This window comes from Oratosquilla oratoria, chromosome 9 (assembly GCF_046742065.1).
Source record: "Oratosquilla oratoria isolate Oo_2021 chromosome 9, ASM4674206v1, whole genome shotgun sequence".
Classification (NCBI taxonomy): Eukaryota; Metazoa; Arthropoda; class Malacostraca; order Stomatopoda; family Squillidae; genus Oratosquilla; species Oratosquilla oratoria.
The window spans coordinates 9,565,871-9,578,934 of record NC_134785.1 but is presented as its reverse complement, the minus strand read 5'-3'; the positions used below and the strand labels follow the sequence as shown (position 1 = coordinate 9,578,934).

Sequence of the window (13,064 nt, the reverse complement as noted above, 5' to 3'; positions counted from 1 at the left end):
GGGGCTAGGAATCCCCCTTTTTTCTATAAAGTCATGACAAAACCATGTCTTTACAAGGTCATTGATGCCTTTGAACACAAGACTATAAGCCTCTGAACTTGAGGAAAAAAAAATCAAAGTATGAACTCATGAAACAGATCAGAATTAGACTGAAAGAAATGGACAAACTATAATTATGTATAAATAAATAATAAACAAATAATAAATAAATACTCAATGATAAATGAATAAGTCATTCATGTGTATTAGTAAAATGCTATCAAAATAATCACCATATGATGTTTTGCTTCTTACTAATAAAGACTCCATCCTCACAGAGTGTTCATTTCAATAGATTTGTTGTTGGCAACTGTCACTTTCATACAGTAAAATACTAAATGATAAGTAAATAAAATATTGATGTGTATTAGCAGACATATTTTGGGGGGGAATCATTTCAAAACCTCCCCTTGTGTAAAGTTTAAAACTTCCTGATACTTCACCTGGTTACATCTCTCTCTGCTCCACCTGAGTCCACCTCAACTTCTCTGGCAACAGGAGGTAACACTTCTGGGGAACCTCTGTAAAAATAAGTAAATAGTAAATCAATTATAAATAACTTCTTGTGCTGAATAAAAAAAATCAATCCATTTGTGGATTAGGTCCTCTGCTTCATCATATCAAATATCACAGTATCCAACTTACAATGAACTTAGTTTATCTCTGTATTGTTTAAAAGAAATGTGCTTCAAATACTTTTGTATTGCATTTTCTCTAATAGATATACTGTACCTATGTTTTTTTCTATCAAGTGCTTACTGTTTATTATCATAAACACCAGAAGGACAAATGATGGGTTCCTGCAATTTGGTCATTTTGTGAGATAGATGTCATATGGAATCATTGCCAGTTTCTGTCCTCAAAACCTGTCAACATCCTCAACACCTGAAGGTGACTAGGACACATGCACCATTTTTGTACTGGGCCCAAAATATCTTTCTTTCTAATTCAACTTTATTTCCTCCACTTTATCACATAAGAAGGGGTGACAAAAAGCAACTGTTTCCTTCTCCTTATTACTACCACAAACTGGTGATATATAAACAATCCCACATTGATACAACACAAATAATACTCCAGTTTTTTCTTTTCCCCAGAGAAATCTATGGAGGGACTGTGGGTTTCCAGTTAGTGAAAATCAAAGATACAATTATTATTATGAAAAAGTAGTATCTTTTACAAAGGATTACAAAGGTGGAACATGCCAACAAGAGACCTTTTGGTCCATAGCTAGGTCGGATGCGGAAAAAAATATAATAATGATAAATGGATAGAAAAAAAAATCATAATACTATAATAATAAATAAAATAAATGAATGCATGTAGTTAAATAATAAACAAACAGGTAAACAGTAAATAATAATAAACTGACAGACAACTAATAATAAATGAAAATCAAGCAAATAATAATAAGCAGACAAATAATAACAAACAAATAAACAAACAAACAAGTTGGCAATGAAAGGTGAGGTGGAGAGTAAAGACAATTTTTACTATCCATTACTGAGTTATATGCTTACTACCCTTCAACATCAGCTTTCTTCTGATGTTCCTGGCAGTATTTCCGACGCCACTTGCTGAAGGATTGGCTCACCTGGTGCTCCCCAGAGATTTTTGTCTCACTAAATATTTCATTTCTGCAAGAAAAAAAGAAGGTAAAATAAGTTGATACATAAAATATCAGTATAAAGATAAATAAAATATAGATAAATAATCAAAATGTATTTGATAGACATAGCTACACATGTAATACAAGGACTTATATATTCTAAAGATTGTTAGAAACAATCTGACTGCTCTAATTCACTTGGTTTCAAGTTCTAAAGCACTAAACTGATACACATACACTGGTTAAGTAACACGAAGTACTGCTAACAAATTACAAAGTACTTACGGGAATGTCCGATACATGTATCCAAAGAATGCATCCAGGAGCCCAGATACTGTGCCACCTGTTTCGTTCATTATGTCTGCAAACTTTGTGTCTATGCTATGTGTACTTCCATTAGTCTCGTTGGGTATTTCTTGAGAGCTTGCCATGATTACATTGATTGATATCAACAGTCACTGCCTTCTTCATAAACACCCAATTCTTTTGTAATTATTTCTATAACACACTTACTTGAAATTTCAAGATGCTAGCGAACCTAACAATATATGAACTGCTCTACTGCCAAGACTCAGTTTTATCTTCATTGCTTCACGACCATCGATACGTCACACCCTTACCCTTAGTTTGTATTACTTCATCATTTCTATTACATGTCATCTGTACGTGGTCATCAACTTTTCCAAATGTCTTACTTTCTTTTATATTTTTGACCAATCATGATCATCTATATGCACCAGGCTGTCAAAGAACGAAATCAGCGATGAGACAGAAGTATCTGGACTAGAACTGCATACGTAGTTTTATTGTGTTTTTAAGTAAAGTGAATGACATTCCACAGTTTAGTAACTAGCAAGAAAGTTGTGGGATATGCTATGTTAGTGTCGCTCATTTGGTGCCCTATAATCGTTATGAATACAAATTTTAATTTGCTCTTCCACAGCGCTTGAGAAAGTGTTTTGTTATTGTTTTGACGATTTTCGCACATCTTTTTTACGGCTCACAATTCCAGTTTTCTATTTGTTTTTTATATACGAATATATTTCCCCACACACTTGCATAGATATTTTCCCTTTTGTATATTAATTGACTGCACTGTTTGAAAATAAGATTATCTTTTATTTTTTTTAATCAATTATTTGGCTGTGCGACCAATTGATATTCAATTCCACCTTCCATTACAACGGGAAAAATGGTCTAATGCTTAGATTTAGATTTTATTTTTATAAATTGGACATCTTTCATCTTCTACTATAACTTTTTTCCAAAATGAACTTAGGGCACTAAAAAAATGTCTTGTTTTATTTCTATTTACCGTAAATGTATGCTTTATTTGGAATAGTTTCCTGATATCGAATTTTGTCGTCGATATTCCACTCAGTGCGTCTCCTTATTGCGGCATTTTCATAATATCCTGCGCAGTTTTGCAAAAAATATATATATAGAGTCCCTTTAAAACAAACTAATTTTACTGGCGTCATCTATTGAATCAACAGAACAAAATAAATAACTTCTTAACTATATACGCTTCAAACAAATGCTAAGCGTAAATATTTATTTACTTAATTTTATCATCCCTTACACGTTTCCATGGTAACCTAAACGCTCGTTGTAAACAAATACTTGTTCTGTGTTAGTACAACCGCAGCGCGGATGAAAAAACGGCATAATGTCGTACAGAGATCTGAGAAGTAGGTTTATTCTATTTGTACAAATATAACTGATCATGATCAAATTGTAATTTTAGACGATAAGTATATATTAATTTGAATTCACCTGAAATTAGTTTAGGTTTTTCGAAATGATCGACTGTCTCCTTATTTTTGACGAAATTATATGGAATGCGAAGGCCATAGAATGTGAGACCGCGAAAACACTAATTGGAAATATGTTTTGATATTTACTTGGCTTTATTTCATTCGTCACTTTTCAAATTATTGTTCTAATTTTGTCTAAACATTCTTAATATTTGGTTGACTCGAATGATCACATATTCCGCATAGCTATAAGTATATGATGGATTTTAGTCCTGCAGTCTATGACATTGATATATACTGTGAACAGAATCAAATATGAAGTAATAAGACATACCGTGCCGTAATATGACATACTATGACGTAATATGTCATATTATGACGTAATATGGCATGCTATGACGTAATATGACCTAATATGACGTGATATGAACTAATATGACCTAGTGTAATGTATTATGACGTAATATGGTATAGTATGACGTAATATGACGTATTGGTGTTGTGTACCTTCTCCCATAGTTCATTTAATTCCTGACAAGAAGAAAACTCCTTAGCACTGAGAGCTTCACAAAATAAGTCATCTTTTTCGGACCTCAGCAGTCCATGTAGTCACGTCTAGGTAGTGTAGCAGTTCCTATACTTATGGTTATAATGACTACTGCAGATACTACAGGACTACAAGGAAGGGATTTTTTCAACACACATTCACACACGCACACACCACACACACACACACACACACACACACACACACACACACACACACACACACACACACACGCACACACACTCAGTGTTTACAAGGGAAAATATACAACCTGAAGAGATAGAGTGGAAGGAAAAAGTCCCCCCTATGGAAGAAATAGAAGTAACAAAGAATGAAATATTGACACACTTGGGTAATTTTGATGTCAGAAAATCGCATGGGCCAGATGAAATAGCAAACTGGATTCTGAAAGAATGCAGGAATGAACTGGCAGACAAAATACATAGCATAATAAGCAGTTCCTTAAAAGAAGGAAAAGTTCCAGAAGATTGGAAAAAAGCAAATATAGTACCTATATATAAAGGAGGAAATAAAGAAGAACCTACCAACTATAGACCAGTCTCTCTAACAAGTACAATAGCAAAAATATGTGAAAGAATTATCAAAAGTAGATGGGTAAAATACTTGGAAAAAAACAACGTACTAAATCCAAGGCAATTTGGATTCAGACAAGGACGATCATGCGTCACCAATTTAATATGTTTCTATTCAAGGCTAATAGATATAATACAAGAAAGAGATGGATGGGCTGATTGTGCATTTCTAGACCTAAAAAAAGCTTTTGACAAAGTACCACATAAGAAGCTGCTTAAGAAATTAGAATACGAAGGAGGAATACAAGGTAAATTGCTAAATTGGATGGAAGACTTTTTGCAAGACAGAAAAATGAGAGTAGTGATAAGAGATCAGCACTCAAAATGGAATGAAGTAATAAGCGGTGTCCCGCAGGGAACAGTTCTGGCCCCAATAATGTTTGCTATATATATTAATGATATGGACGAAGGAATTGAAAGCTATATGAGCTTCTTTGCAGATGATGCAAAACTACTGAAAAGAATGAAAACTGAAGAAGATTGTGAATCACTACAGAGAGATCTAAATAAAGTACAGGAATGGAGTAGGAAGTGGGAGATGGAGTTCAATACAAAAAAGTGTAGTATAATGGAATTTGGAAAAAGCAAAAACAGAATAACAGGATCATATAATTTGGGAGAAGAAGGAATAAAAAGAGTAGAAAATGAGAAGGACCTGGGAGTCATTGTTATGAATAATATGTCACCTGAGAAACATATAAATAAGATTTTTGGAGAAACCTATAATTTAATAAGAACAATCAAAGTGCCATTTACATACCTGGATGAAGAAATGGTGAGGAAAATCCTAATCACCCTGATAAGACCAAGATTGGAATATGCAGCAACGATATGGTCACCAAGTACAAAAAAATGTATAAAAAAACTTGAAAGAATACAAAGAGCAATTACAAAATTGGCACCAACACTCTCAAAACTATCATATGAAGAGAGACTACAAAAACTTAAACTACAGACACTAGAGCAAAGAAGAGAGAGAGGAGATTTGATAACTATTTACAGAATCATGAAAGGCATAGAAATTACTGATAGAGAGAATCTGATAAAATGGGATGACAGAAATACAAGAGGACACGGAAAGAAAATAAAAAAAGACAGCTATAGAAGAGATTTGAAAAAGAACAGCTTTCCTCACAGAGCAATAGACAGTTGGAACAAGTTAGATGAGAAAGTGGTGTGTGCAAAAACAATACACGAATTTAAAAATAGTTTAGATAAAATGAGATATGAAGACGGGACCCCACGAGCATAGCTCCCCTTCCCGTAAAATACAACTAGGTAAATACAACTAGGTAAATACACACACAGTCATACGCGCACTCACACTCACTCACACACACACACACACACACACACACAAATAAATGATACAGTCTTTTGTCAAATTGGTTTCCCCGTCTCACACGTCCTCTTCCTCGTTCTCGTCGTCCTCGTCCTCCTCCTCTTCCTCTCCTGACGGGGACGCAGACTGCGCCGAGATGTTGCGTGCCCTGGGGTTCCCCCGCCTCATCTCGATGGAGAACTTCCGCAACCCGAACTTCCCGCTGGTGGCCGAGCTGCTGTCGTGGGTGGTCAAGCGGTTCGACCCGAGCAGCGACATGCCCACCGAGGTCGACGCCGAGCAGGATCGGGTCATCTTCATCCGCTCCGTCGCGCAGTTCATGGTAAGAGGGACGCTAGGGGGGAGGCAGGGGGTGGGGGGCTAGGGGCAGCTAGGTGGTAAAAGGGACGCTAGGAGGAGGGGGAAGTAGTTAGGGGCTGGGTCAGGGGATCAGGAAGTACGAGGGGGCTTAGGGGTGATGAATAAATACACAAATAAATAAAATAAACATACAAATATACATGAATTAATATATAAACATATAAACAAGGAAACAAACCAATTAATACAATTCGTATGCCTTCACTCTCCTTTTCTTCCTCCATTTCTCCACCACTGCGCCCCCTCCCCCCCGCCCCTCCACCACTCCCAGGCCACGAAGACTCACGTCAAGCTGAACACCAAGAAGCTCTACGGGGCGGACGGCTACGCGGTCAAGGAGATCCTCAAGTGCGTCGTCCTCCTGTACTCGGCCCTCACCTCCAACGAGGCCAACGCCCACCTGGGCGAGGACGAGGGCGAGACCACCCTCAACTTCGACGTCACCAACAAGGCCAGTGGAGGGAGTTTTTTTTTTTTTTTTTTTTTTTTTTTTTTGGTATTGACCGAATGCATATTTTGTTGAATGACCCAGGGGTCCATGACTGGTGTGTGTACAACACTTACTCCAAATGTACTCCTGGTGTTTGATTTCTTTATCTTTATCTATGTATTTTCTTGTTTACCTTTATTTCTTTATCCACTTATCTATTATCATTATTATCACTAGTACTATTGGTATTATTATTATTTTACATTCATTTATCTTATTTGTTTATTTATTCATTTATTTATTATTAATTATTATTGTCTATTGATTATATTATTATTATTATCATTATTATTATCATTATTATTATCATCATTATTATTATTATTATTATTATTATTATTATTATTATTATTATTATTATTATTATTATTATTATTATTATTATTATTATTATTATTATTATTATTATCATTATTATTGTTATTATTATCATTGTTATTATTATTATTATTATTATTATTATTATTATTATTGTTATTATCATCATTGTTATCATTATTATTATCATTATTATTATTATTATAATTATCATTATCATTATTATTATTATTATTATTATTGTTATTATTGTTATTATTATTAATAATAATAATATCATTATCATTATTGTTATTATTATTATCATCATTATTATTATTATTATTATCATTATCTTTATTATTATTATTATTATTATTATTATTATTATTATTATTATTATTATTATTATTATTATTATTATTACTATTTTTTCTTTTATTGTTACTATTATCATTACTATTCCTATTTATCTATTCAACTACTTTTATTCTATTTTTTTTTCATCCAGGAGGTGCTCAGATGAGAGGGAGGGTGGGAGGGGTGTGGAGTGTATTTAGGGATGAAATGGGTGGGAGTGTTTTTATGCCTTTCCCTTTTTGGCTACCTCCCTTGAAAGGGGGAAAAAGCCTTGGTATATGTATGTATGTTATTTTATTTATTTATTAATTTTTACTTTATTCGTCACTATTACCTTTAACACGGCAGATTAACGAGTTGAAGCAAATCCGGTCTCTGGCTTCGGACATCACGACCCGGGGCGCCACCCTCTTCGATCTCCTCCGTCGAGAGGTCGATCTACGGGTAAGTCGATCAGCGCTGTAACTTTCTTCATCTAGGAGTCGTACGAACCTGATCAAAATCGTCTGGCAGCGGCTAGAATAAAACGACAAGTGTCCTATCGTATTTCATAGATCTTTTTTTATAATGACAAACTACTTCATGCAGATGAGGTGTATATTCGGGACAACTCCGTCTCGAACGGTCAATGACGTCATGTCGCGTCACCAGACTTGTGCATTTATTTGAAGAAAAAAAATCACATGTATTTCTGATGCATATTATTTTAGCTTTCCACGCCACTAGATTATTTTCAGATCTTAAGAGTGTTTATTATTTCACAAATATTTTGTACTCTCTATTTCGTGATGAATATTTGAATTTTCAATCCTATAAATCTATTTTGGAATTCTAATCGTAGACTTAGGCATTTGTTTTGAAACACGATCTTAAATCTAAGTCTGAAAACTTACACAAAAATTCTTAAATGGACGATGAGATAGTTGTACCAACACATCTAATTACATTCTGCAAATTAAATTACTAATTACACAGACATCGACGACTTAAATCAAATTCAAATGTCGACAGGAAATTCGCGTCAACATCGTCAATCGTCAACTGGAATTGACGGAGGTGGAGCGAGGAATGCACTCAGCTATACGAGCGGTGGAGGATGAGTACAAGAAGAATCAGACATCCATAGAAAACGTGGGCTCTGACGAAAACAATCTTGAATCGAAAATCGAGAAGAAGAAAACGGGTTTAGAGAGAAGCCAGAAGAGGCTTCAAACGCTGAAGAAAGTCAGGTAAGTATATAGTATTGACTGGGAACCATATCATTCGACATCAACTGAAATTCAGAGCCCTTACATGGCTAAGTGCCGCCCCTCCCCCCTCCCCCATCACCACTTCCACTCTCCACCATCCCTTACTCCCTATTATAGCTATTGACTTGCGAAATAATTGAACTGATTTTAAAAATTGTATTTAATGTCCCTATTTCAGAAAGGATACAAGGGAGGGGGGGAATATGTCATATTCTGTTGAATCTAACGCAAAATTCGTATATTACGGTAAAATATTTAGGGCTCCTGCATGTGACCTTTTTTATTATAATTATTTTGACAGCTTTGTGTGCAGCATGTCCAGACTAGAATTGCCGCCCCCCTAAATATGCCGCCCCAGGGGGACATCCCCCTCCTGCCCCCCCCCCCCACCATGTGAGGGCCCTGCTGAAACTAATTTAATTTTCAACACGTATTCATTATCATAACGCACCTATGAACAGACAAAATAGATAAAAAAGATGGAGGAGTGCTTAGCACCCTATAAACGACAAATAAAAATATATATCAATTTATAGGAACGCTGAAGGCTTAGTGTCGATGATGATGATGAAGGCGAGGAGGTGGTGGAGGGAGTGGGGATGTGCTTTAAGTAGCTGACTAGCCAGTCAATCGTGCCGCCGCGCCAATTATTAAACATAATAAATAACAATTAATGACATGAATGGATGACGTGGCCATAAGGGATGTTCTCCTCATCTGCTTTATTAGTTATTCCGAGTGGATGAGGACGGGGGAGGGAGGGGGAGGTCACCATAAGGACTGAAGAACATTTTTACATATTTCGACTATTTCTTTTTATACATGACCAAATACTATGACACATTTAAAATATACTATTTTCGTTGTTATATCAAATCATCTCATAATTTCAGGATTGTCACTCCTGAATTCCGAAACGATAGACTTATCAATTTTAATCTGACTGCGTGGTCCCACGCTTGGTACTGCAAACCGTTACTGTGACCCTTGTGCAAGGGGATGATTTGTGTGTGTGTGTGTGTGTGTGTGTGTGTGTGTGTGTGTGTGTGTGTGTGTGTGTGTGTGTGTGTGTGTGTGAGGTCGCACCATTGCGCATAGATCAGACAATAAACTGTAAGCTCTCATCCGGGAGAGTAATAGCTGTCGACCACGAGCTAAGGACGTGATCTGGGACCAGGGTACATCAGGGTCGGGGAACCACAATGGCGTGCCTAAAGACACGTTTTTCTCGGTGAACGATGATCGTTGATAGCTCAACGATGATCGTCAAACGACTGTCTGGAACACTCATTCTTTGGTGTTTGAACGACGAGCAACGGTCTGCGCCCGACCCCGCTACGTGGGGGCTCGGCCACACGGGCGAGCTCGTTTCGCTTGCAGCCAATCAGTCGTCTCCGTTGCCGTGACGTCACCGCTCTTGTCCAACCAGTCGTCTCCGTTGCGGTGAAGTCACCATTCTCGGCCAATCAGTCATCTCCGTTGCCGTGACGTCACCACTCTCTTAGCCAATCGGGGGCCGGAGGGGACGTGTCCCCTTGAGGGATTTCCGGTTCCCGGTCCGATTTAGATAGATATCAACAGGAATTCTTTTATTAGTACATGGGTAGATTTTCGCGCTTTACTCGAAAACCGTAACAGTGGCGGGGATGCCCCCCTGTTTCTGGACGCTTCATATATGATTGATGGTTCCCACTAAATACACCAATATTATTAACCTTGGGTATATCACGAAGGTGGCGCGGTAATGTGCATAAGGATAGAACCGCTAGTGAGCTGTCAGCGAAATACAACGCAGTTAAGAAAATAAGGTCGTAGAAAATATCTTGGCAAGAAAAAAAAGTCTTATTATAGCTCGCCAGAAGCAAGTAATGGCCTTTTTGTTTACATTTAGTTGTCATGGCAACCGACGACGGATGTTCTGTTCAATAACATAATCAAATATGTGTACATAAGACGTGACCTATGTGAACAATTGTTATACAAGTACAGTCTCGCAGAACATCGAAGAACTTATTTTCCTTCACCTGTTCTCGGTCTCCACATGTTCTCCTCCTTCAAGCTATACGAAGGGTCTAAATATAGCCCCTTCTATAAATAGCAAAACCCCGAAGTCGCTTGGGGAGATCCTCATCCTTCCTTTCCTCTTTTCCTGGCGCAGGCCGGCCTTCATGGACGAGTACGAGAAGCTGGAGGGCGACCTCAAAAAGTTCTACGAGGTCTTCATCCAGAGGTTCATGTGCTTGGCCTTCCTCGAGCAGCTGCTCGACGACCAGGAGAAGGCCGAGCAGGACAAGATGGCCGAGAAGGAGGTGGGTTTCTCTTGGGGACGGGGTCATTCTGAGACTTGTTTGCCCTCCCCCCCAGACTCCACGCAAGCACCCCCACAGTGCCTGCAGATAGGAACGAGAATAGGGGTTGTGGTGACGTAATCGACAAAACCTTTGTCTAAGTATATATATATATATTTTCTTTCTTAATACTTTCAGTATTTTGACAAGCTTTATATATCTTGTTCTGGCCCGCTTTATATATCCTGTTCAGGCACGTCATTTGGCATGTCACGTGACATGTCACTTGGCACGTCACTTTGCAGTCACGCGACACGTCACATGACACGTCACGTGGTACGTCACATGACACGTCACATGACGCATCACGTGACACGTCACATGACGCATCACGTGACACGTCACATGGCACGTCACATGACACGTCACCATCCTCCGTCATCGCCTTCTTCAGCGCCTCTTCCTCCTGCGTGTTACAGAGCGCCAACCGGAGGCACCTGGAGAAGATTCGAGCCACGGACGGAGGCCTCGGCAGCGACGGCGACGACTCAGATGACGACGACGACGACGATGACGACGATGACGACGACGATGACGATGACGACGAGGACGAGGAGGACCCCATCAAGGGCTTGGCCAAAGGGCCGGAGCTGAAGGCGGCGAAGAAGAGCTCCAAAGGTTCTCCCGACTCCCTCAGGATTCTTGCACGTTCTTGCATTCCTGAGCAACCAGTGCCTGGAATCCTCCTCCTGACATTTTAATGACTATAAGTATTTTGTCATGGCTTAGACATACACTAAACACTCTTTTTTTTTCGTTCTTTCTTCATGTATCGAACTTGGTGCTTGTGTCTCTTGCAGGTTCTCGAAGACTCTTCGGTTCGATGACGGGCGCCGACTTGGACTCGGAGTCCCTCGACTCGGACACGGACCTCAACCTCGAGGGCGACGGCGACACGGACCTCGGCAGCGACGACGAGTTCAACCTGAGGAGCATGGGCGGCGGCGCCGGCGGCGGCGGGAGGAAGGCTGGAGGAGGAGCTGGAGGAGGACTGGGCAAGGGCGGCGCGAGGCCTAAGCTTGGTAACGGCGTGGCTCTGGGTGTTGGCAAGAGCGATGACGACGATTTTTGAAGAGAAAGAATGAAAGAAAGAAAAAAGAAGAAGAGAGATGAAAAAATGTGATTGAATGTTAGAGATTGGGGGCAGTCGATCTGCATTCCGATGCGTTATCGGAGACAGGCGTGTGCCTGCATTGAATGCACATCACGCACACACGTTCATACGTTTACGCACACGCACACACGTTCACACTCACACACGCATACATATACTTTTACTGCCACAGGCAATATATCTAAGTATATGGAATAAAAATGACAATACACATGTATACAATAATCATATATACAGTACAAGCACACATATACCTAACCAGATATTAATATCACGAAAATTGTAAAACATGAGTACAATAATGCTCATTGTAATGAAAATGATAATAACAACTATAACTGATTGAAAGGTTGATGAAAGAATATTAGGATGGTTTGGACACATGGAAAGAATGAGTGAAGAAAGAGAGGTATGGAAGGCAGATGTGGAGGGAGTGAACATGAGGGGACGTCCTAGGATGAGGTGGATGGATGGGGTGAAGGGGGCTTTGGGGAAGAGGGGAATGTCTGTTGAGGAAGGAAGGGAGAGGACGGAAGACAGAGGTGAGTGGAGAATGGTTGTATATGGATGATGTTGTGACTGCATGAGGAGGAATGGGCGGGTAGTATGTGTGAGTAAATTTTGACGCAGCCCGAAGGGATTTCTCCCCGTCCTCGCCTTATATGCAAAGGGGGACGGAGAGGGGGGGTCGCCGATTAAATGAAGCGGCCTTGCTGTGGATGTACTGTGTCTTGCGACACTGCTTCTGACCCAGGGCGGTGGGCAGGGTGCAGGGATGACCCGTCATCCAGGAGGTGCCAAGATAAGAGGGAGGGAGGAGGGTGGAGGGGAGTGGAATATGTAGGGGATGGAATGGGTGTGAGTGTTTTTATGCCTTTCCCTTTTTGGCTACCTCCCTTGAAAGGGGGAAAAAGCCTTGGTATATGTATGTATGTATAACTGATAATATTATAAAGAA

General features: G+C 39.1%; 2 protein-coding genes across 2 annotated transcripts in view; one reads left to right on the top strand and one right to left on the bottom strand.

Annotated features, from left to right (window-relative positions):
* The window catches only part of LOC143027971 (uncharacterized), a 59,358-nt gene that overhangs the window by 6,992 nt on the left and 39,302 nt on the right, over nt 1–13,064 (bottom strand). Inside the window, exons 4-5 of the mRNA XM_076189614.1 lie at nt 1,563–1,676; nt 483–560 (exon numbers count right to left, since the gene is read on the bottom strand). Of these exons, the coding sequence (XP_076045729.1) occupies nt 483–560; nt 1,563–1,676 (192 nt within the window). The remainder of the gene's footprint in view (nt 1–482; nt 561–1,562; nt 1,677–13,064) is intronic.
* On the top strand, nt 3,266–12,432 carry Cluap1 (clusterin associated protein 1). Its single transcript, XM_076189910.1, has 8 exons — nt 3,266–3,339; nt 6,013–6,209; nt 6,519–6,698; nt 7,743–7,838; nt 8,406–8,623; nt 10,803–10,953; nt 11,412–11,610; nt 11,793–12,432. The coding sequence occupies exons 1-8, from the start codon at nt 3,318–3,320 to the stop codon at nt 12,062–12,064; spliced, it is 1,335 nt and encodes a 444-aa protein (XP_076046025.1). The 5' UTR covers nt 3,266–3,317; the 3' UTR covers nt 12,065–12,432.

Excerpts from the sequence above, each read along its gene's own strand:
- Cluap1 (XM_076189910.1), top strand. The coding sequence starts at position 3,318 with ATGTCGTACAGAGATCTGAGAA. Across the intron at positions 6,210-6,518 it reads GCTCCGTCGCGCAGTTCATG|GCCACGAAGACTCACGTCAA; the intron begins GTAAGAGGGACG and ends CACCACTCCCAG. Across the intron at positions 7,839-8,405 it reads GTCGAGAGGTCGATCTACGG|GAAATTCGCGTCAACATCGT; the intron begins GTAAGTCGATCA and ends AAATGTCGACAG.